The sequence below is a fragment of the Pleurodeles waltl genome, chromosome 3_1, assembly GCF_031143425.1.
Source record: "Pleurodeles waltl isolate 20211129_DDA chromosome 3_1, aPleWal1.hap1.20221129, whole genome shotgun sequence".
Classification (NCBI taxonomy): domain Eukaryota; kingdom Metazoa; phylum Chordata; class Amphibia; order Caudata; family Salamandridae; genus Pleurodeles; species Pleurodeles waltl.
Window position 1 is genome coordinate 1,106,296,810 of NC_090440.1, and position 25,606 is coordinate 1,106,322,415.

The 25,606-nt window shown below is 46.1% G+C and overlaps 1 protein-coding gene across 1 annotated transcript in view; it reads right to left on the bottom strand.

The window, feature by feature from the left end:
* ZW10 (zw10 kinetochore protein) overlaps nucleotides 1–22,319 on the bottom strand; it is a 187,447-nt gene extending 165,128 nt beyond the window's left edge. The window contains exon 1 of the mRNA XM_069224379.1: nucleotides 22,108–22,319. Coding sequence (XP_069080480.1) covers nucleotides 22,108–22,308 — 201 coding nt within the window. The 5' untranslated portion in view covers nucleotides 22,309–22,319. The remainder of the gene's footprint in view (nucleotides 1–22,107) is intronic.
* Between the last annotated feature and the right edge of the window lie 3,287 nt (nucleotides 22,320–25,606).

Genomic DNA, 25,606 nt, shown 5'->3' on the forward strand with positions numbered 1-25,606 from the left:
TTCCAACTCCTGCAGTGTTTAAGACGATCCGATAAGCTCTGGGTTAAGGAGGAATTTAATGAACTTATAGCAGGTAAAAAGGAATCCATCAACTAATGAAACCGTCTGTACAGGACTTTTTAATGATTAGGATGCATTTGGGGCCGGACTTTTATTTATTGGCGGTTCAAAATGTGTGGTTCATTCAGATGAAATGTGTGCTTTCTGCCTGGCCAGTACGATCTAAAGAGCATTCTTATTTTCCCTTGTGATGGTGTTCCTCCACAGACCCTACTACATTTTACTCTTGTTTGCAAGTTTTATGCTCCTTTCAGATGGAGGTTCTTATTGCCCATATAGAAGAGCAAGGGTTTTTTACAATGCCCCCCAGCTTATCTTTACTTGTGAATGGTATCTGATGAATTAGTTTGTGGTGGGGTTGGGTCTTTTCTTAAGTGTGCCATTCGCTGGTGTAATTGTACCAATTTTTGAATGATTTTAAAGGCAGAATCTCATTCTTGTTTAACAGGTTTTTGAATTCTTAAAAAAAATGTGTATATCATGTGTTTTGTTGTTGCATTTGTATAACAGAATAAAGATGAATTGAATAGAATAATTCTTTGGTTGAGTATGCAGTCAATGTGTCAATGAAAGTATTCCTTTGACTGTTATCTTTGCTCTTTACACAGAAGGCTTTGGGGTCATAAGGTGAGATAGAAATGTGCCAGCAACTCCCAAGGATTCTGCTGTGTTGTTTCAATTGACAAGGTCGTCAAAGTACTATTTACTAGCCTTCAGATGGCATAGTTTGCAGGATGAGAACAGAGCAAGCGTAGCTGGCACTTTTGTTAGTTTGTGATCCAGGTGATCTAAGGTGCTAGCAGGAGATTGCAAGTGAGGGTCAGGAGTTTCAAGGAAGCGGGTGGTGAAAATTGTGGCAGAATTTTGCTATGGTTTCATGATAGAATGGGTTGGCCAACATGAGGAGCAGACTTGGATTACCATTCCAGCTCATTCTTAAAACACAATTCACTAGGAAGAGGATGGTTGAAGGGAGGTTATAGGCACCTTGGAATTGAAGACTGGGTAACAGGTAGAACAGTGGGTTCATTATCCAATAGGGTAAATTCTAGGGAATCCATCACTTCAAAAACATACTGAGTGTAGAGATCTTGTGTCTTCCACCCAGACGTTCCAGTCATTGAAGATAAGAGCATGGAAGTGAGCATTTGAATATGCTGAGCAAGATCAAATAGATCAGTGTGGAAGGAAGAGAAGCATTTCTTTGAAAGGTTGTAAATCACAGCACAAAAATAGAGGAGGGTAGGCTAGTGATTGCATTGGAAAAAAAGATACTGATAAGACTCATACAAAGGGCCTTGAATCAGATGAAGTTACAATAACAGCACGATGACCCCACCACTTCCTCCCCAGTCTCTATTTTTGAATAGGATGATATAATTAGGGAAAGGAGATTCCCTAATTCTGGCATTGAGGAAGTAATAAGCCATGTCTATGAGGTGATCGGTATATCAAAGCTTTTGTCACTGATGAGGTTGAATATTTTACAGAGTTTTTAACAAGGGGCCGCTTGCTGATGAGAGTGCAAACTAGGACTTTGGCTGGAATGGAGGAGAAAGTCCTTGCAGTTGGAAATTCCCCTATATGACAAGCACTATTTTTACCTTAATACCCCTCTTCAGAGGAAGAAACAAGATTAAAGTGCCTTGTTGTATCAAGTTACTGCTGATATTGCTGATCAGTACATATTATTAGTGTACTGTAGGTAGAAGCATTAGTTAGAGTTCCTTGTATGTACTAATATCTACTTTTTTGACCAGTGGGAGCAATCTACTAAAGCTTTCAAACTTCTTAAATACTAGTAAGTTCCACCATAAATACTATAAAGGCAACTCCTACTCTCTGTAATGTATCATCAAAAAGTAAAAGTCATGCACAGCTACTGATCTCTGTGGCAGTCTCCTCTCCCATTCCACTAAGTTCCCAGCCCATACCATCAGAATTGCATCCCATCTCACCCCACCAAGGCCAACTACTAATTTTTATGCATTACCCCATCCTCGGTTTCCATGCCTCATACTCTGACCTATTCCTGTGCAGCTACTGGTCTTGGAAGTCCTGCCAAGTACCACACCTCAGGGGTTGGACTAACGCATTTTAGTGCTGATGTCCGCATCATTGCACTAAAATGCACTAGTCACGCATCATAGCACTAAAATGCACTAGTCACGCATCATAGCGCCCCTGAACCACCCGACGAGCCACGCTCTGAGGAGCAGAATTTAAACAACGGCACACTGGCAGTGAGTGGGATGTACTGGCCAGAAGAAAGTGTGCTCTGTCACACAAATCTTCATTAATTCTTGTTATAAGTGCTCACAGGTCATAAACCAACTCTGTAGACATCGGCCAGGTGGGAAGTGATTGTTATCACCAACATCAATCCAAGCCTGCTCTGCATACCACATGATTGTCTAACAATTCCGGGACGGCAGAACAGTGTGGCTTGGGGGCGATAGCTTTAGATGTCTGGCTTTGGGTTAAACAACCCGCACAGTCAGTGTAGTCAGTGCAGTACCCTACACGCGCCGTCGGGTGGCATTGTTCAGGTCTGCGTGCATCATTCGGCTCTGGGTTGCGTCATCAGCGTCGTTGGAGCCATCTGTGACACCACGGTCGCCTGTAAAGGCGCCAACCCGGTGCGTACATCAGTTCTTTTACCCACAAACTTCCACACCAGATGTGCAGCGTCATGGATAGAACCAATAGTTTGTCTGTGCAAAACTAGGGCCCTAAAAGGGATAAACCCTAAACCTACTAGACATATACGCAGAGCGTGGAGGCATGGGTGGGTGTAAGGAATCTGCAGCTAGATTGAGTCTCTACCAGATAATGCGTTACCGAAGGTAAGTAACTGGTTTATCTGACAGAGACTTCTAGCTGCAGATACCTTACCTCTGAATAGATATCCAAGCAATAACCTCCTGGCGGTGGGCTGCAGATACCTCTACTTACACTAAAAATTCCTGTAGGACTGTCGTAGTTGGACTCTTGCTCTAGGCAAGACTGCTGGTTCAAGGATGACAGTACTTTTGTTTGTAGGCGACTGTGCCTATCCTACAACAAGTTGTAACTGCAGTCCCAACCCCTCCGGCTCACTAGTAGTACCTCACTAAGAACCCAAACAGTTAAAGGTGATTTGTGGCAGCCTTTACACATGGACTCAGAAGTATGACATCTCAGGGAGTGTCGTGGTTAAACAGAGAGTACCCCTTTCTCACAGATACATCATGTCTCAACCAAACACAGGCAATAACGAAGATGCAGTAATGTTTCAATAGTTTTTATTTAATACAATCTGTGGTAACTCGCATGGGCTGCAATGATTAGGATAATGAACAGTGCAAGAAATAGAATTGAAAAGACAAGAGACATGATTATGAAGACCCCCACCATCGTGCAGTAGCATAAAAAAGACAGAGTGTATAATATGTCGTAGTACCCTATCATAATAGGCCTAACCTTCTACCTAGAAGAGAGCTGGGTATGTTAAACCTAATCTGCCAATGCCATGTCCCTGGAAGGAGCCCCCAACCCTTGTTACGTTGGAATGAGGTCTCGATCTCAGACTCCGTAGGAACACGAAGTCCGGGTCTGCGTCAAGGCGACGTGCAGCATCGATAGCAGCGATCCCCGACGTAGGTTGTTCCCAAACAACAGATAACACAGCATGCTTGGGACGGTAATTAATATAAACAATTCCCTCAAAAGCATGAAGAGGGAAAGTACCTAATGTGAACACCTACAGTTTGTTTGTCTTTGTTGCTTGATTTGACGCCTTAGCGCGGTGGCGCTGATAACATAAAGCTAAACAAAATGGCCTAACTATAAACAAGGCAGCCACCTTAGAAGAATTAATTAAATAAATGGGCTAAGACAGAGCAAGCTAAGTAGGTTAAAAGTCACTAGGTGACGGGGGCACAAGTCTGCAAGCCAAAGGCTAAGCTATTAAAGCATTAAAACGCATTAAAACAATCTAGGATTCACTACAGGACCAAACGGACAGAGTGTCGGTCTCTCCGTACCTGATTAGGCAGTAATGTTTTGCAAACGTGTGCAAAGATGCCCACATTGCTGCCTGACAAATATCCAGGACTGGAAATCCCCGAGCTAGCGCAGTGGTAGCAGCTTTGCCCCTGGTGGAATGAGCCCTCAAGTCCTCAGGAGGCTGCTTCCTGGCCAATGCCTAGCAGATTGTGATGCAGAGAACGACCCTTCTTTGCTCCCACGTACCCCACAAAGAGTTGGTCATCCACCAGGAACTCTTTTGTGCGGTCAAGGTAGAACGACAACACTCTTTTTGGGTCCAGCCAGTGGAGTTGCTCCCCTTCCTTAGAGGGATGCGGTGGAGCAAAGAAGGTGGGCAGGGTGGTATTCTGACCCAGATGGAAAGGGGTCACCACCTTGAGGAGGAAAGAGACACGAGTTCAATTCAAATCAATTATTTATTATCATGATTTCAAACTCCTAAGAGGTCCACATGTAAAAATAATACAAAACAGTAAAATAATCTAATACAATTCCTTGCCATTACATCTTCTAAATGATTTAAAAAGATAATATAAACTCCAATCCTTCCACTCTTTACAATATACTTCACACCTTACGACACAACATTCTACAACTTTCTGGTAGCCAGTCATATTGCCCTCTCCCACCATAACATAAAATTATCCTCCATGAACTAAAACAAAATCAAATAATAAGGATCCCCACCCAGGATGACCAATGTTCGACTCCCTCCCACCCATCTTCTGTCTAATCAACATATGTATACAAGACAGAGTTATAATCTCTTAGGCCATAGGAAGACCCCTCCCCCTCAGATACATAGACGGGTCCTCTCCAAAACACCTACGATTCGCCCAATGTATAGTTTCCACCATGGGACATGTGGGACTACCTAACCACAGTTAGTCAATATAGCTTTAGAAAGGTTTGAAAAAATGTTAAAGTCCTTATACAGAACCTTTCATTTGGGGGATTATAGAATAAATCTAAAGCCTCTCTAGCAGATCTAATATTTAGATGAATATAAAAAGTTTTCAACCATAATTTCCGCTGGACTGCTAAAGCTGGGCAAACAAATAAAATATGCTTTAGATTCTACACCCCGCGTTGACACAAATCACAGGTGTTAGTGGCACCATCCCATTTGGAGGTTAGTTCCCTAAGTGCACTCTATCTAATCTGATCAAAATAAAAAGACGCCTCACCCCATGGGGAAGAGTCCATGTCAGGTAAGGTTGAGCCACTTTCTGAGTCACTGACTTAATTAAATTAGCAAGGCCTCTTTTAGCAAGACACGACTCATGATCCATTAAAAAGCCTTTGGACCAGGTCACCTTCTTCAAGGTCTTTTTAAGAATAGTGACCTGAATCGAAATAAGGTCCGGGTCCAGCTCTAGCAGCTGGACGGCGTGAGTTTAATTTCTGAACAGCCTGGAATTTCCACTCAGATTATTAAAAATTTCTTTGAAAAACAGGTTTCTCAGTGTAGATTCCTTGCAAAATGTACTAGGCAATGAACCCTCCGGATCACCACCACCAGGCCCTGCACAAAGATGTTCTTAACGCGAAATTCAAGCCTTAGAGCTGCCACTGAGGCTGAGTTATTACAGGAGGCTACGCGTCTTAAGATCCAGCCTTCTATCTTATTGAGAAAGTGCCAATTAGCGATGCTATACATTCTATTGCGTACGGGAGAGTGGCTGGAATCTTCGCTTGATAGGCAGTCAATAAATGAAAAAAGTGGCGCCTACCAACTGCATTAAAGAAAGCAGCTAAGCCTTGTGCTTGAGAGAGAGCCTTGCTGATATTATTGCGAATCTAAAGGCGGCCGAGAAGATTTTAGGTCATGAACATATAGGGAAAATAGCAATGGAGCCAGTAGGCAACCCTGCTCTCCCCCGTAAGGACTTTACACCAGGTAGATGAATGCAATGCCATCACCAGGAACAGCAGGCAAGGCGGGACACCCAGCTCATGAATTTTCCTCCACAGGATCTTCCTATCCACCCTATCAAACGTGGTGGAGTAATCAATGAATGCAGCATAGACCACTCCACCCGTGATCTGAGCATATTTTTCAATTATCGTTTGCATTCTTAAGATGTTATCTAGGGAGTTGTGCACCTTTTTTAAGCCTTCCTGTTCCACCAGGAGTATAGCATTTTCCTCCACCCAATCAGTTAGTTGCGTTAGTATACTTTTTGCAAATATCTTGCCCGTTGCATCCAGCAGGGCAATTTGCTGGTAATTTAAGGATAACGATCTATCTCCCTTTATGTGCAAGGGGAGTATTATACTCCCAGTCCAAGAGTCCGGAATTCTGCCTTATGAATAGCAAGCATGGAAGACCGGCTGGAAAAGTCTTGCCCAAAGCAGAGGCTCCTGCTTAATTAAAGACATCGGGACCTCATCAGGGCCCATGGCACAAGATGAGCTTATGATGCCCTCTAACTCTGGCACAGAGGGCGAGCCACCATTGACCGCTTCCCAATCCCAACTTAATGCTGAGGCCACTTTCCCTGGGTCCATCTCCTGATTTTCTGCATAAAGGGCACAAATATACGCCCTCCAGTCATCCTGCTATCAGGGAGCAATAGGGGGATTTATGATTTCCACACCCATCAGAAACAATAGCCCCAAATTTCCTTTGTATGGACCGGTTCATGGACATCCAAAGTTCCCACGAACTCCATCTCCTCAAACTTGACCTTTCTTGACGTCTTTTTAGCGATTTGCCGATTCCTTTTTTCCCCACCTTTCTTCCTCTTTTCTCACTCACTTTCTGCGTTTTAATGGCCTTTCCTGCCTGGGTCCTGATCAACTCTATCGACTTTAAGGCAGATTGATCTTTAGGAAGAGAAATTGGAAATGGAGCCACCCGAGAATTTAGGGCATTTTCCCTGTCTGGAGATTCAAGGACTACTGAGGGGATATTGCTCACTGCGATGGGGCTAGAAAAAAAGGTTGTCTAGTGAATACACCATGCTCTCGTATAGCAGAATCCAGTAATACTAGAACATCTTCATGCAGCTGTGGCTTTTCCACCTGGGTTCCTTGTTCGGACAGGGTGGGTGCGTCACCTGTATTTGCCGGATCCCCATTGACCAAGGAGTGCAAAATTGAACTATTAAGGTTTAGTCCCAATGATTGAAAAGTACGCTTTACAGACTTCGTAGAGATCTTGTCTGCCGATTGATTCATGTTTTTTTTTTTTATTTAAAAGGACCTTCAAGATAGATAATAAAATGTCTTGGGTATGATCAGAATTTTTTATTGATTTTTCAAGGAGATCCAGAATCGACAAAAGTATTCTTTCAAGACACTTGAAGGATTCCAAAAGAACTATATGTTGATGAGGAGGACAACTAGGAAGGTTCCCAAAGCAGACGAGATCAGGGTTTCAGAGGTCCTTGAGTCTGAAAGGAAGTGATCCGAGGGTGTGCTACTAAAACGTTTTAGAACAGGAGAGCAAGATTTAGACTGAATCACCGCGAGCATCAACAGGTAGGAAACAAAAGTGGTTCTTGTGTCGTACACCACATCCGGGTCGATATCGGGGAGGGTGAAGTCCTGTATTTCAACTTGATCGACCCCAATTGCTGGGGTGAGGAAGATGGCATGCACTGAACTCTCCCAGTGACTGCAAGCTGACCCATGATGTAATTTAAATGCTTGCCCTCAACTTTTCCTTGAGAGGCATCATTGTTGGTGCCATGATAATTTCCTCCCTTAACGGTCGGTGCCTCACGTGGATCCTTTTGGTCAAAAGGAAGGATGTATTCAAACTTTTTATATTCAGATGGGGGATACCCTTATTTCTTAGAAATTGGATTTGGGTTTTTTACAGGCCCGACTAAGGAAAGACCTGTTCCTTGGCATGCGTTTAGGCGTTATCTTTATTAAATATGGACCCTTTTCACCATTTTTTTACCCACTTTGCTCCTTGGTCCTTACTCTAATTGGTCTTGCAAACACTTTACTGTCTTTGTACTTTTAGGGCTTCACCGTGCCACAGAGCCAGGAGGCCGGTCGACCCCTTATGAGACTCCACACCCTTCTACCATCTTTAGTATACGACCTCACCTTTTTTCCTTCTTTCTGAAGGCAAGTTAGTCCTAACCTCGTATGCGCACACCGTTTTCGCTTTTCTTCGGACTTGGTAGCGGGTGTTAAAATCCACAAACTCCACAAGCTCCGCGGCCCCACTGTCTCCGCTAATGTATAGGTGTCCGAAAGGCAGTTACGGCGTCCCGAGACAAAGACCTGGTACTTGAAACTTCCTTTCCACCGCACCTCCTGTGTCCCGCGTCGACCTCTCGATGCTGCTCTCAGGGCATCTTTCTCCTGCTACAAGCTAATATGCGGCTGCACCTGGTCCTATCCGGGCCTCCCCTAGCCTCCACTGGTCTCAAGCCACGGGCCACAAACCTCAATCCTTCGGCAGTCCAGACAAGGCAGGGCAGAGTAGAGAGGAGTTGTGGGGGGGGGGGGGGGGGGAAGAGTAGAAGTGGGGCCAGGGGCCAGGGCAAAAGCAGCCTGTAGCTCTGCCTCCACTCTTTGCACTGCTCCTTGCTGCACGTCGTGACCCTGCTGGCCTCAGATCGGCTTCCTCTCCTTCCACCAGCTGCCACTGCTGTCGCACTTTGCCCGTTGGGGTCCCTGCCCCTCTCCCCGCTGCATCTCACCACCTTGGACTACTTCAATGAACCAAGCTGAGTCCGAATCTGGGTCCGATAGGGACAAAAACGCGCTGTTGCTCTACTAGGCTCGAACACGAGACTCCGCCTCCTCACGAGGCACGAGTCCTGAGAAACACCTTGTCTGGGAACATAGTGAGATACAGTGGCTTGGATGAAAGAACATGCATCTCACTCCCCCTCCTGTCAGATGTTATTGCCACCGAGAAGGCTGTTTTGATTGTGAGCAGCCGGAGGGGACAGTTGTGTAGGGGCTCAAAAAGGAGCACACATTAGAAATGTGATGACCAGATTTAAATCCCATTGGGGCATAACAAAGGGCGTAGGAGGAAACATATGTACAAGCCCTTTGAGGAATCTATGTACAATGGGAGATTTGAAAAGTGAAGGCTGATCAGGTAGCCAAAGAAATGCCGATATGGCAGAAAGATAGCCCTTGAGAGTGCGGATAAGGCAGAACACTGCTGGGTAATGGATAGTATAAAGAGAAGGATATCAGAAAGCGAAGCAGAAAGAGGATCAATAGACCTTTATGTACAAAAATATACAAAGTGTTTCCAAAGGCAGGCATACACCGTGTTAGTGGAGGTACACCTGGCTGCCAAAATAACTTTACAGACTTCGGGGGGTGGGGGAGACGGTCAAAAGCCATCAACTGTCTCTGCTTAATCTCCACTCCTGTAGAACAATGAGTTGACAGTTTGGGGTGAAGAACCTTCCCCTGCTGCTGCGACAGAAGATCCTCCCGAAGGGGCAACCTGATTGAAGGACTGATGCTAATTTTAAGAAGCTCAAGATACCAAACTCTCTTTGCCCAATCTGGAGCCACTAGAGTTACTTGGGCCCGGTCGTTCTTGATCTTCTTGAGAGCTCTGGGCATAAATGGTAATCCCACTTGCGACTGCCGCCTTGGAAACTCCAACGCGCAACACTGCTGACATTGCACGTTCTCTGTGGAGGCAAACAGATTTAACCAAGCCTCTCTCCCCTGCTGAAAGAGTCCTTGCGCCACCTTCGGGTGGAGATACCATTGTGATCCACTAGGCACCGACTGCTGAGTTCGTCCGCCCTGGCGTTCAGAGAACCTGCAAGGTGTTGAACCACCAGGGTTTTGCCCTGCTACTCCAGCCATATGCAGAGATGCAGAGGGTCCAAGACCCCACACCACCGTGCTTTTTGCAGAACCACATTACAGTGGTGTTGTCTGTGAACACCTGCACTATCTTCCCTTTTACAACAGGAAGAAATGCTTTCAATGACGTTCGGATTGCCCGGAGCTCTAGTAAGTTGATAAGGAGTCCTAATTCAGCCAGAGACCAGAGGCCTCCGATCTCCGCCTCTCCCAAATGGACTCCCCATACCAGAAGTGAAGCAGGTGTCACTATTGTGAGATCTGGCTGGGGAAGGGAAAGGAGTCTGTCTCTGACCCAATCGCAGTTCACTAACCATCACTGCAGGGCTTTTTCAGTTCCCTCTGAGATCTGAACCGTGTCGGTAAGATTCCCCAGATGCTGCACCCACTGGAACCTCGGGTCCCACTGCAGAGCCCTCATATGCCATCTGGCATGCATGACTAATAGGATGAAGGAGGCCATGAGTCCCAACAGCCTCAGAGTCTGCCTCACCAAAATCCAGGATAGAAGATGAAACATCGGTATCATAACCCGAATATCCTGGACTTGCTGCTCAGGAGGGTAAGCCCAAAACTGCACTGTGTCCAGAACGGCTCCAATGAAAGGGATCATCTGAGAGGGAGTCAGGTGTGAATTTGACATGTTTATAGTGAACCCCAACGAATGTAGGAGGTCCGCCATAGTCTGAAGGTGGTTGACAAGAGGGTGGGGTGTAGAAGCCTTCAACTGCCAGTCGTTGAGGTAGGGGAAGACTGAAACCCCTAACCTGCGCTGATTAGCACCTACCACTGCCATCACTTTGGTGAACACCCGAGGGGCATTGGTGAGACCTAAAGGAAGCACGGTAAATTGAAAGCACTCATGGCCTACCTTGAACTGCAAGTAGCGTCTGTGGGCAGGCAGGATGGGATGTGAAAATACGCATCCTGCAAGTCCAACGCTACCATCCTGTCTCCTTCGTCTAGGGCAGATAAGACCTGAGCAAAAGTGAGCATCTTGAATTTCTTCTTTTTGAGGAAGAGATTGATGTTCCTTAAATCCAAGATAGGGCGAAGACCCTTGTTCTTCTTTGGAATCATAAAGTAGCGGGAATAACAACCACTGCCTACTTCTGACATCGGGACCCTTTCTATGGCTCCCTTGGCCAAGAGAGCTGTAACTTCCTTGCAGAGCAAGATTACAGGATCCTCCATCAGCTGTTCTTTTAATGGAGGCATAGAGGGAGGGAAAGAATGGAAGGGGAGGGAATAGCCCTTGTGTATGATCTGTAAGACCCATTTGTTCGACTTTATGGACCGCCAGTGAGGGAGATTAAATTGAATCCTCCCTCCAACTGGACAAGCATGGTCTTGCAGAATCATACTAGGATGACTTGGGCAATGTGGAAAAGGGGGGATGGGTGGTGGCCAACCTCGGGCTAGACCCTCTGGGTCTGAAGGCACCACTACCTCGCACTGGGTGCTGAGCGGACGGAGGACAGTGGCTGACTTGTGGGTGGTGTGGTACCACACCCCTTCTGAAGCCTCGAAAGGCAGACTGCAGACGAGCAGGCGCCGAGAGGCCCAAGGATCTGGCCAAAGCCCGAGAATCCTCATACTGCTTAAGCGCAGAGCCTGCCTTCTCTCCAAATAGGCGAGAGCCATCGAAGGGCAGGTCTATAAGGTTTGCCTGGACATCGCCCGAAAAGCCAGATGTACGGAGCAAGGCATGGCGTCGAAGGGCCACTGTCGATGTAATGGCCCTACCCAGCAAGTCGGTTGTGTCCAAACAACACTGTATTGTAAACTTGGCTGCATCTCTCCCATCTTTTATAGCTTGGGAGAGAGTGTCCTGCAAACCCTCCGGGACCTCGGGCAGCACCTGTGCCATCATAACCCACAAGGTATGGGGAAATCGTCCCAATAGGCATGAGCTATTTACGTACCTCAATGCCAGGCTGGAGGAAGCAAACATTTCCTTTCCAAGCTCACCCATCCTCCTAGATTCCCTATCTAGGTGAGCGGAAAGGAAGGCACCATGGAAAGTGGAGGCCTGGACCACCAAGCTCTCTGGGGTGGGGGTGTTGGGTGAGGAAACTAGGATCATTTAGAGCAGGTCTATGGCGGCAGCCAATAGTCCTATTAACAGGAGCCCCTGTGCTGGGTTTGGACCACGTCCCCAGCAGGACATCAGTGAGGGAATCCTGAAGGGTAACATCGGCTCCGATGTGGAAGCCCCCAGCTGAGGCTCCTTAGTCAGGAGGTTAGTCCTGACTGACACTGTAAGAAAATCTAGGTCCAAGACCATAGCTGCCCTACAAACCACTGTATCATATGAAGCTCCCTCCTCCGCAGCCACAGTAGGAGGTGAGAGCATGCCAGTATCTGGACAAGTATCCAGTCCACTGGCTTCCCCTAGTTCCTCATACCAGTCCATATGCTCCAATCCCTACTCTAAAGGGTCATAGGGCCCCTCCTATTCCTCCCCTGTACCTGGCTGTTCCAAAAAAAATCTCAGGTACTAATCTGGCCCCTGTCGGCACCATCGAAGTCAGAATTGGCGCAGTCCATCATCATTCCGGCTCTAGATCATCTGGGATAAGGATGGGACTCACTCCACCGGTGGTGCCGCCGCAGTGGCAACATCGGAAGCAACACCAACTGAGGCCAACCAAGGAGGCCAACTGTGTGAACTCAGCATCACCCCTGATCAGATATCAGATCCTGGAGTCCCCAACGGTGCCGAAGCCGCCGGCATATTACCCGATGGGGCCCCCTGCCGACGCCGCAGGCTCAAATATGAGGCACATGTCGTTGTAAAACTCTTTGAGCTGAGCAGAGGTTACACCGGCTCCCGGAAAGTGGGGGTGAGGGGGGGAGGCTCGAATTCGGCCCTGGCATCGGTTCCATGGAATCGTGCCTGGAATGTTGACATTCCTGTGACACCTCGTTGGCCGATGGTCATTGCGAAGTCAAAGTCAGTGTGGGCTGCTGCTTCTTCTTTTTGTGCCTCTTTCCCGAGTGCCCAGAGGACCTTGAGTGCGAACCAATCAAACAAATTTCTTAAGCGCACTACTCACCCGGAAGGGTCTCAAGGTGTTGGGGGGGGTCACTGCTCGAAAAGCCATGTTTTGAGGTGCTTTCTGAGGGTTAGAAGTACCTGGGTCTTGTGTAGGTTGGTGGGGAGGGAGTTCCAGGTTTTGACAGCGGGGTGGGAAAAGGATCTTCCGCCGGAGGAGGTGCGTTGGATGCGGGGGGACTGTAGCGAGGGTGAGGTCGGCAGAGCGGAGTTGTCGAGTTGGTTTGTGGAAGTTGATTCGTTCGTTGAGGTAGGCCGGTCCGGTATCATGGAGGGCCTTGTGAGCGTGGACAAGGATTATGAAAGTGATCCTTTTGTTGATGGGCAGCCAGTGTAGGGATCTGAGGTGGGCGGAGATGTGTTCGTGGCAAGGAAGGTTGAGGATGAGACGTGCGGCTGCGTTCTGGATTCGCTGGAGTTTTCTCTGAAGCTTGGCTGTGGTCCCTGCATAGAGGGTGTTGCAGTAGTCCAGTCTGCTGCTTATGAGGGCGTGGGTGACAGTTCTTGTTTCTAAAGGAATCCATTTGAAAGTCTTGCGTAGCATGCGAAGGGTGTTAAAGCAGGAGGATGATTTGGCGTTGATTTGCTGAGTTATGGAGTGAGATGAGTCCAGTATGATGCAGAGACTGCGTGCTTGGGTGGTGGGTGGTGGGGGTGGTCCAAGGGTGGTGGGCCACCAAGAGTCGTTCCATTTGAGGTGGCTTGCTGTCATCCAGTTAGCAATGGCGAGGATTCCGGTGTGTAGGTTATTCTTGGCGGTAGATGGGTTCCTCATGAGGGAGATGATGAGCTGGGTGTCGTCAGTGTAAGAAATGATGGTGACGCCGTGGGGGCGCATGATGTTGGCAAGAGGAGCCATGTAGATATTGAAAAGGGTAGGGCTGCGGGAGGATCCTTGGGGGGACCCCACAGATGGTCTTGGTGGCTGTAGACCGAAAAGGAGGGAGGCGAACTCTTTGGGTTCTTTCGGAGAGGAAGGAGGTGAGTCAGTCCAGGGCTTTGAGGCGAATTACGGAGTGTTTGGTGGCATACGGTGTTGAAAGCTGCAGAGAGATCAAGAGGATGCGGTGACGGTTTCGCCCTTGTCCAATCTGGCCCTGATGTCGTCTGTACAGGCGATGAGGGTTGTCTATGTGCTGTGGTTTTTGCGGAATCCTGGCTGGGAGACGTCGAGTAGGCTGTTGTCTTCTAGGAAGCGAGATAGCTGTATGTTTACTATCTTCTCTATGACCTTTGCGGGGAAAGGGAGTAGAGATATGGGTCGGTAGTTTGTGAGGTCTTTAGGGTCTGCTTTGGTTTTTTTTAGAAGACCGTTGACTTCGGGGTGTTTCAAAATATCTGGGAAGGTTGTAGTCTCGTAGGAACTGTTGATGACGGCCCAGAGCTGGGGAGCGATGATTTGGCTGGCCTTGTTGAAGATGTGGTGGGGGCAAGGGCCTGTTGGAGAGCCTGAGTGGATGGAGCTTATGGTTTTGACGATTTCTTCATCGTTGGTGGGGCCCAGGTGTTCAGTAGGTTGGTGCAGCAGGGTGCTGTGGTGTTGGTTGTGTCGGTGGTGGTGATGGTGGGTGATGACGATGTGAAGCTGTTGTGTATGTCTGCGATCTTGCAGTGGAATTAGTCGGAGAGGGAGTTGCAGAGGTCTTGGGAGTGTGGAGGGTCGATGGTGCAGGATTTGGGTTTGGTGATTTCTTTGATGATGGCAAAAAGTTCCTTGCTGTTGTGTGTGTTGTCGTCTATGCGTTCTTTGTAGAAGGATCGTTTGGTGGTCCGGGTGAGTTGGTGGTGTTTGCGCATGGCTGATTTGAGGGCGGAGAAGTTGCTTACTGAGGGTTCTTAGCGCCAGGCTTTCTCAATTTTGTGCATTTCTCAATAAAGCGCAAAGAGGACCTAGGGCTCCTGAAGTGGTCCCGCGACCTCCTCCTCGATCGGGACCATGACCTCATAGGAGATGAGCCAACCGAAGTTGACTGCCAGGCCGCCATGAGCTTCAGAGACCGCTCTTTGAAAGCTTTTGGGGCCATGGCCTGGCAGACGGAACACGACTTCGAGTAGTGGTCTCTGTCGAGGCACCAGAGACATACCTGATGAGGGACAGTCACTGGCATGGCACGATGGCAGGCAACACACGGCTTGAACCTAGTCTTCCTCAATGTCATTCTGCATAGACTGCAAAAGACTCTACAAAAATGCCAAAAAAGGCAGAGGGTAGCTCAAATCTGGACCTGCGCTTAACCGGTGTGGAAGAAAAATAAGTGACGTACGCGTGCCGGGGTGGTGCTTTTATAGGCGAGGTTGACGTCACAGACGGCTCCAATGATGCCATGCGGAGCCGAACGACGCACGCTGATACAAACGACGCCACCTGTGACGCCACCTGATAGCACGCGCAGGGTACAGCTCAGCAAAAAAAATCTGGATTCCAAGCTGACGCCAGGAAATTCAAAGGTAAGGAATGTGCAGCTAGAAGTCTTTATCAGATTGAATCCTTACATATGAGTTAGTGAGTGCATAAAGAGAAACGTGCATGGGTGAATTAGTGGATGGGTGAATGAATGGATAGATGACTGGGTGTATAATGCTGCCCTGAGTTGTTACAGGTTGTGGCAGAGGAAGCTGAAAGGTTGGTAGGATATGTAAGAGGAGGGAACCCAGACCAAACAGACTGTCGCAGGGAGTCAGCTTTTGCAGAACTGTGCCTTGGGACAACAGAACTTCAGAATGCAAGGGCTGTGCCACTTGTGCCAAATCAGTACTGTCATACTAAAATACCTGACTAGCTCACACTGCCTTACTTGCCTTCCTAAGCTTACAGAGTGACAAGTAATTGTGGCAACCCAAAAGGCAAAGTTTAAAATTCCAAGAGTTATTATATAGGTGCTAAAAGGGCATTGAGTTCCCTACTACCCAAGAAACCACATCAATATGCAAAATCATTAAATACGACAGCACTCATAACAAAAGTTTGAATCCTTAGTGACCATATGAAGCTGTATAGATCGGAGCCAATAGATTTATATATCCCCAAAAACTAATTTGTATTCTGTGGCAGTGCAATCCTTCATGTATTTCCAGATGATGTATGACAATAGAACAAGGCAGCCAACACACATTTCATCACCAAACGTGACTTTTTCAAGACTGTAAACAAGATCATATGTATGCATATCAGTTATTAAAATATTCCCGTACATGGACAGCCAAGAAAAATCAGAAAGTTAGATAAGGTTGTGCCTCAGGCGACCCCTTATATAATATGTGCAAGTCAAAAAAACGTGAGTTGTTAGGAAGAAAAAGAAAATCACATCCATATAAAATGGTATGGGATAGAAGCCTGTAATCCACAGATCACCCAATGGTGTATCAAACATATTCCCAAAAGGAAAGGTGCCAAAGAAATAAAAGAGGCAAGATGTAGTTATTAATTTAATTGCCAAACTGGTCAATAGTAGACTACCTATCCATGGTCCCAAAGCAGAAAAAGTAAAACCAAAAAGAATGTCCAAAAGCGGTTAAGCTAAAGTATGTAAGCGGGGCCTCACATCCATGTGAGTAACACAGGAAAATGAGCAAAAAATCCCAGCTGGAAGGTATAATGGAGGTGGCTTTACTGTGAGTGACAGCATTCTGCTCTTCCACAAGGAGCATACTGGCACACAAAGATGTTTTGCTCAGTGTCAGGAACTACTGTGGCAATGTGTGCTTTTAAGGACCAAGATCTTTTTTTGCTAATGTTTGTTACAATGGTGAGAGCCTGGCAGCTCCCATAACAATAAGGTTTTACTAAGCCATGTCAAAACAGGACACGCATTGAGAAAACCAAAAGACTGACCGCCAATGTTGGATTGGTTGGCTTTGCCAATGCTTGTTTCTTTTCATGTTTCCCATAAACTTGTTGAAACTGGTTATACAGATTTTCAATCATGAATATTTTTTTGCACTAATAGCATGAATCAACTCATTTTACTAATTGACATTTGAAAGAAATAGTCCCAAATATTTCACAGTAATTTAGCAAAACGTTTTTTCCATTTGCATTTTTTTCTGAACATCTTATTTTGAAAGCAAAGAATCATCAATCTTTCTTACACACTTCTGCAAACATTTGCATCTAATAATAGAGCATTCTGGGAGCATTATATGTAGCCTCATATTTTTAAACTTTTCAAATGTGTGTGCGCACATTTCTTTTACTGAAAATATTGACAGTAGTACAGTGTCAGGGGACAGCATTTATTTAGATCACTTACCCTAATAATAAAGGCTTTGCATTAATGAACTATAAGTACGAGCTCGAACAGCATTAACATATGTAAACAAGTATTACCTCAACTACAGACAGTTCCCGCCTTGTAAACTAGCAGCCAGATTGTTTATGCCGCAGGGGGTTGGGCCTACTTGTCTCATGGATCCAATAAACCTGAAAACTTGTGGTCCCTGACCCCAAACAACATGTCCTAGGTGTCGGGCTATACACCCCTAAGTGCGGTGCCTCCTCTGTTTCTGCGTGTCTGTCTGTGTTAAGCACACAATATAAGCAGCGAAGAGCTTGTGGTCAGTGCTTTTTCCCCCTCTGTGTCTTCCCAGTGTTTAGTCTCTGCCTACACTAAGCACCTTACAATAGTCCAGTGTCTCTGGCTGTGATGTGGCATCTGTGGGAGGCTGGCCTGGCTTATAGTGGGTACTTTGTGGTACTTACACCTTGTGCCAGGTCCAGTTATCCCTTATTAGTAGAATAGAAGTGTTCTAGCAGCTTAGGCTGATAGAGGTAGCTATAGCAGAGCAGCTTAGGCTGAACTAGGAGACATGCAAAGCTTCTACTATACCACTTATATCATATAGCACTATATCATAAGAAAACACAATACTCAGAGTTACTAAAAATAAAGGTACTTTATTTTAGTGACAATATGCCAAAAGTATCTCAGAGGATATACTCCCTTAGGAGGTAAGTAATATACACAAATTATATGCACACAAACCAAAATCAGGTAAGTAACAGTTAGAAAAGTAGTGCAAACAATGTAGAACACAATAGAATGCAATAGGGAGAAATAGGCCTAGGGGCAACACAAACCATAAACTCCAAAAGTGGAATGCGAACCACTAATGGACCCCAGGCCTAGTATAGTATGTAGAGGGTCACTGGCAGTGTAAGAAAACACTAAGAGTGTCCAAGATACCCCACCCCATGACCCTAAAAAGTAGGAGTAACGTTACCCTACTACCCAAGAAAGACAGTAAAGTCGAGATAGGGGATTCTGCAAGGACAACAACTGACTGCAAAGCACTGAAGATGGATTCCTGGACCTGAGGACCTGTAAAGGAAGGGGGCCAAGTACAAGAGTCACGCAAGTGTCCAGAGGGGGCAGGAGCCCACTAAACCCCAGATGAAGGTGCAAAAGGGCTGCCTCCCGGGGGAAGAAGCCGAAGATTCTGCAACAACGGAAGGTGCCAGGAACTTCTCCTTCGGTCAGAAGATGTCTCACGGCGCGCTGGAAGATGCAAAGTTGTTTCAACGCAGAAAGACCGCAAACAAGCCTTGCTAGCTGCAAGAGTCGCGATTGAGGTTTTTGGGTGCTGCCAGGGCCCAGGAAGGAGCAGGAGGTCGCCCCTTGGAGGAGGAGACAAAGGGGGCGCTCACCAACACGGAGAGCCCACGCAGAAGCAGGCAACACCCGCAGAAGCACCTGAACAGGCACTTAGAAGATCTGAGGACAGCGGTTGACTCAGAGTCACACAAGAGGGTCCCACGACGTCGGAGTCCAACTCAGTGAGTTGGACAATGCAGGACGGAGTTCTGGGGACCTGGGCTAGGCTGTGCACAAAGGTAGTCTTGCAAAAGTGCACAGAAGCCCGAGCAGCTGCAGTTCACAGGATTACTCTCTGGCGTGGGAAGGCAAGAACTTAACTCCACCAAATTATGACAGAAGGGCCACTAGACTGTCAAAGACACTTGGACCCAGCTCTTGTGTTCCAGGGACCACGCTCATCAGGATGAGAGGGGACCCAGAGGACCGGTGATGCATAAGTTTGGTGCCTGCATTGGCAGGGGGAAGATTCCGTCGACCCACAGGAGATTTCTTTTTGGTTTTCAGTGCAGGGTGAAGGCAGACAGCCCTCAGAGCATGCACCACCAGGAAACAGTCGAGAAAGCCGGCAGGATGAGGCGCTACAATGTTGCTGGTAGTCTTCTTGCTACTTTGTTGCGGTTATGCAGGCGTCCTGGAGCAGTCAGCGGTCGATCCTTGGCAGAAGTCGAAGAGGGAAGTGCAGAGGAACTCTGGTGAGCTCTTGCATTCGTTATCTGGTGAGCTGCCCAAAGGAGAGACCCTAAATAGCCTCAGAGGAGGATTGGCTACTGAGAAAAGTAAGCACCTATCAGGAGGGGTCTCTGACGTCACCTGCTGGCACATGCCACTCAGAGCTGTCCATTGTGCCCTCACACCACTGCATCCAAGATGGCAGAGGTCTGGGACACACTGGAGGAGCTCTGGGCACCTCCCCTGGGAGGTGCTGGTCAGGGGAGTGGTCACTCCCCTTTCCTTTGTCCAGTTTCGTGCCAGAGCAGGGCTGGGTGGATCCCTGAACTGGTGTGGACTGGCTTATGCAAGGAGGGCACCATCTGTGCCCTTCAAAGCATTTCCAGAGGCCAGGAAAGGCTACGCCTCCCAGGCCCTTCACATCTATTTCCAAAGGAAGAGGGTGTAACACCCTCTCTCAGAGGAAATCCTTTGTTCTGCCTTCCTGGGACCAGGCTGCCCAGGCCCCATGGGGGCAGAAACCTGTCTGAGGGGTTGGCAGCAGCAGTAGCTGCAGTGGAGACCACGGAAAGTTTGTTTGGCAGTACCCGGGTTCTATGCTGGAGACCCGGGGATGCATGGAATTGTCCCCCCAATACCAGAATGGTATTGGGGTGACAATTCCATGATCCTAGACATGTTACATGGCCATGCTCGGAGTTACCATTGTGACGCTACATATAGGTAATGACCTATATGTAGTGCACGCGTGTAATGGTGTCCCCGCACTCAGAAAGTCCGGGGAATTTGCCCTGAACAATGTGGGGGCACCTTGGCTAGTGCCAGGGTGCCCACACACTAAATAACTTTGCACCTAACCATCACCAAGTGAGGGTTAGACATATAGGTGACTTATAAGTTACTTAAGTGCAGTGTAAAATGACTGTGAAATAACGTGAACGTTATTTCACTCAGGCTGCAGTGGCTGTCCTGTGTAAGAATTGTCTGAGCTCCCTATGGGTGGCAAAAGAAATGATGCAGCCCATAGGCATCTCCTGGAACCCCAATACCCTGGGTACCTAGGTACCATATACAAGGGAATTATAAGAGTGTTCCATTGTGTGCCAATGAGAATTGGTAAAAGTAATCACTAGCCTGCAGTGACAATTTTAAAAGCAGACAGAGCATAAACACTCAGGTTCTGGTTAGCAGAGACTCAGTGATACAGTTAGGCACCGCACAGGGAACACATACACGGCATACTTTAGGAGCACTGGGGTCCTGACTAGCAGGATCCCAGTGACACATAGGCAAAAACAAACATGCATACAGTAAAAATGGGGGTAACATGCCAGGCAAGATGGTACTTTCCTACAGCATCCCACACTAAACACACTGTACCAACATGTAGCGTTTCCCCTCGTGCTGTCTTGCATCACTAACCATGCGACAAACAGAGCACTATTTACAACCTGCTTGACTACACTAAGCACATGAAACATATGCAGGGGTTACCGTTTTATCTGGCCAATCAAATGTGAATAATTTAATGAAACATACAAAAAGCACAATGTTTACAGTCTGGCAAATCTAAAAGACACTCAAAAGTAAAATTGAAAATTAAAACAGTTGACATAAGTGAGCCGATTCAAAGCGCCACGGGCGCCATGAATGTGCTCGAGAAGGAGACACACAAAAGGAAAAAGAAGTTCACTTGCAGTCAAACATATTGGTAAAGGTGCAATTATCCATGTAACAGGGTCGGTTGCCAAGGCACTAACAAAACTGCCCCAAGGAGGGACAAATGTAAAGCATTAACCAACGATAATGAAGGATTTTTGAAAGGCAAGTCCATGAACGAGTGATAGTGATAGTGATGAGCGTGAGGTGGGCATGGTTGAAAGCCGACATAGATACCAAGATGTCGGCAAAGCAGCGTTTGCGCTGCTATGCTTGACCTAAAAAAATATACAATATACAACTATGCAAGGCTAAGACATTGTGATTTCTAGAACATGAGGAATAGCTATAGGGAGTCCATGAACAAGCTTTATGAAAGACACATATGTAAACGAACAGAGAAGACTAATCAGAGGCAGTAGATCCGACTCCCAACTCACTTTGGGCCAAACTTCATCTCTCTGACACAGGAATTATTGCCCACTCACAAGGGGTTAGACTAATGCAATTTAGAGCTGTTGTCCAGAAAACGGCACTAAAATGGTAATGTCACACGTAATTATCGCTCTAATATTGTCACAATTAAAACATTTTAACTTCTATTTATTCACAACAAAATCATTGGTGTTACTCATGGATCTGATGGTCTTACAAGCATTGGCAATGCCAATAGGTGTTAATCGTATGATTGTTGTGTGATCTTCGTCGATAATTAACAGAAAGGTACTCAAATACTCATAATTGTTTTAATTTATTAATGATAATGGGCCTGATTTAGATCTTGTTGGATGGAATAAATACTCTGTCACAAATGTGGCGGATATCCTATTCACCGTATAAATATCTCCGCAGGATGTAATAGTATCGTAATACAGTGGACGGGAAATCTGTCACGTCTGTGACGGAGTATTCCCCTCCACCAAGATCTAAATCAGGTACACCAGCTGAAACCACAGAAGAGTCACACAAGCAGTCTGAAAACTTGGCAGCATGTTTTGGTCACCGTCCGCTCTGCACCCCCACCCCAGCCCCCAAAAATGCTGTCACACTCATTAGACATCTAACATAGTCCTGCACAATTTATGATCTTGGTGATCGCCCCTCTCCGCAATCCCATGAACTCACACCTCTTGTCTTGCTCCTCACCAGACTCCTGCAAAGCAGGGAGCTTCAGTCACTTATCCCCTATCTCCTGTCTAGCCCAAAAGGTACCGACAGCGACGTTACCTTGACCTTCTCCACCCTCGTGCACAGTTTACTGATCTTGGTGCTCAGGTCCTCTTTTTCTAGTTTTCCGGAGTGTGCTAACACCTCGGTCACGAAAGAGGCCATGTCAGCTGTAGGATGTCCAGACTCCCGCGTCTGCACTATCTCCCCCGCCCCGCAGAACCTTTCAAACTCGACTTGGCGAAGTAACGCCATCTGCATAGAGGAAGGACAGCATCTGCTCATTACAGGAACCTTCGTCTTCAAACGTGTCACCTTTCCGTATATTGTCTCAACAATAGTAAATGATTTAAACGTATAATTAATACATCTTTTAAAATGAGTTGTGAGAATCTGTGAGGCAAAAATCCGCAAGTTTGTAATTACCTGTGCAATTCCAACATTTTAACTGTTCTTGTATTTTACTTCAAACTAAGAGCCTTCAAGGTTTTTAAACTAGAAAATACATGAGCTATTCGTCCGTGTTTATCGCTTTTGTTTTAGCTAACTACTTCTTAAGTTTGATCTCTCTTCTGTTAAAACGTGACATTCCAAGATGGCGCCATCTTTCACAGTTTTGTAATAGTATCCCCATGTAAGAAACAAAAGAAGGACGACTTTTTTATTTTTATTTTTTTTATTTTTTAAAGAGAGATTTTGTCGTTTCTGCGAACGAGTCAAACATTGTTTACAAAACATCGGGATTATCAGCGTTCTATATTTTTAGAGTGGCTGCTATACCAAATTTATTGATTAAGGTTTTTTTACAGTAGGGCTCGACTCATTTTTTGCAGAAAAACATATACAAGATAAAAGGAATTTACAGTAGATTCAGGAGCGTAACGAGGGTCGGTTTGGTGGCAAGGGTAGGGTCCCAAATAATTCCGCCTTTGTCTCGCCCAATTCAGCCCAAAGACAATAAATATCTGAGAGAGAAGGGAGAGCGAGGCGCCCCTCGTCATTTCTGATAAACACTCTTTGTTTTTATGTGTGACATTTTCATGCTTTCAGCGCGCTTATGTGTGACATTCCAAAGGTTGTGTGAGGCTTTATGAGGGACATGCTGAGGACACCCATACAGTTATGACCCGGTAATAAGAACTAGCAAAATAAATCCCTTTAGGGTAATGTACATAATTAGAAACTGTCTTCAGACAGCTACAGAGCTTCAGAAGGATGCATCACTTTGCTAGTGGTGGTGGGCAGCCCTCACCCGGATTTAATAGTGATTGGTAGCCAGGGAAAACATGTCACAGAATTAGAAGAAAAAATACCTGGACTAACTCGTGCCAACATTTTAAAAGTAGAAAGTGGGAGATTTAGAAAATACAAATTGAAAGTATTTTCCTCATTGGTATATTTTAAAGCAGAGACAATTTTAAGAGGGCTTGAATTTGGGTCTGTTGCATTGGTCGAAGTAGGCGCCGTCAGATAATTTTGACATTAAAGAAAAATAGTTCCCCTACTTTTTGTGAAAAGATAACTGTCCCGGGATGGATAATTCTGACAGTTGAAATGCTTCAGCTGACTTGTAAGGCATCCTGTGCTGTGAAAACCAAGGGAGGGGCTGGCAGCTAAACAAGCCTTCTTGCCAGGGTTGCTGCTTTCCTGAAATAAATGTAAATGTGTGCAAGTGGTCAATCTGCAAATGTAAAGGGTGCTTGGAAGCCGGTATTGGCTTTAATTGATGGAGTCACTTGAAGCTTTCTTATGACACAGATTTATTCTTTCTGCACTGTAGTTTAAGCGAGTTACTAGCTGAGCTGTGAAGAGTGGGCTTTTAAAAGACAATTATAAAAAAAATTCACTATGTACAGTCTGGGTATCACTAAAATCTATATTTTGGAAGGACTTTTTTATCTTAAACATTTTTTCACATTTAGTAGCAACCTATCTTATATTGTATGTAATGCAAGTTTAAAATTATGACATATATTCAAAGTGCTTCCTGTCACGTACTGGAACCTCCTGTGCAGCGCATTACTAGAAGTTTACTAATGTATGGTAGTGCATTTCCCACTGATTAACTTAAATTGCATTCATTTTTCAGTTAAGGTGTGCGCAATTTCATATGTAGCTACCTGAAGGTGAAAAACTGAAAATAATTACAGAACATTTTGTCTTTTTAGCCACGCCTTTGACCTCGCCCCCATTCTCACTCCCTCCGCCTCCATTGCACACAGCATCACAGTTCCCATGCCTTTTTTTTAATGCACTTTGACCACTGTCCTGTAGGCATTTGTGTGATTTATGTGGACTGGAGCAGCACATCACACATGGGAAACTTGGTAGCTTGGTAGCTAAGAACTAGTGCAGCTCTTAATGCTGTTTCATTCAGTCCTGCTCTACTCGGAAAGGCTTCCTTTCCCTGTGCTTGCTGGGCCTTGGTTTCAATCAAACCTTAAGGCTGGTGTACCACTTAAACTTTGCTGCTATCAGATTGTAAAGTGGCAAAGTACCAGCTGGAGAGGACTTGACCGTGAGCTTGTTTTGTTTATATTTGTATGTGGTACCAGATCCACATGTGGAGTCAGGGCTGGGCCTGGAGGCCGCAATTTTACTGGGAAAGTCAAAAACACATAATTGCAAAGTAAACAATGTAGCCAGACCCAGGCCGGCCCTCACTATATCAAAGAGTGACCTCTCCTTGACGTGAGCCTGCTTCACATTGATTAAATTGCCTGGGGTATCAGCACAAAGTGCTCTGGTTGCTTTGTTTGCCATATGTGACCGAGTTGTCTGCAGTGCCTCTTAGATCATACAGGAGCTGGTAAATGCGTGATATTAGCATTTTAGTGCATTGTTACAGGAACAAGGACTAAAAATGTGTTACTTTAGCCTCTCCTGCTTGGTGTTTGGAAGCCACTGCTGACAAAGTCAATAAACCATTTGAATGTTTCCTCCTATTTACCTGAAAGTCTGTAGCGAAAATACTGTACACTGCTGGTCCGTTACAAGTGGTTCTGGCAAAATCTGTGTTAAAAATGAACAATGGTCTCTGGGAGCAAACTTGTTCCTGGCTACAAAATAGTCTTCACATTGGCCAATGTTGTGGTGCGCCTGCAGGCATCTTGAAACCTTCACAATGGGAGCTTGAAACAAGGAGCATGATAGACAAGGTGAGGTGAAAGCATTTTAATTGAAATTAAAAGACAAATGAAAGGCCATAGGCAGGCTACTCGACAGTGGCCACACCTCTTCCTCACTTGTCTAACTATTATTCCTCACATGAACATTCCATCCGGTCATGCAAGGTCTAAGGTACACGACAGCACCAACATGGAAGCAAAACCAGAGCTCCTTACATCTTGTATCACAGCAATTATTTCTAACTCTGCACTAGCCCACAGCTCCTTTTTTACAATCAATTGGAATTTCTCCATTACAGGCCATCTCTGAGACTGCCACCCGACATTCGCTACAATGTCCTGCTACATGCAGAGCCCCAGCACCTCTCTGTCAGAAATGTGGCAGACAACTGATTTGTTAGGTAAGAATTTGTTACCTCACTTGCCATTTT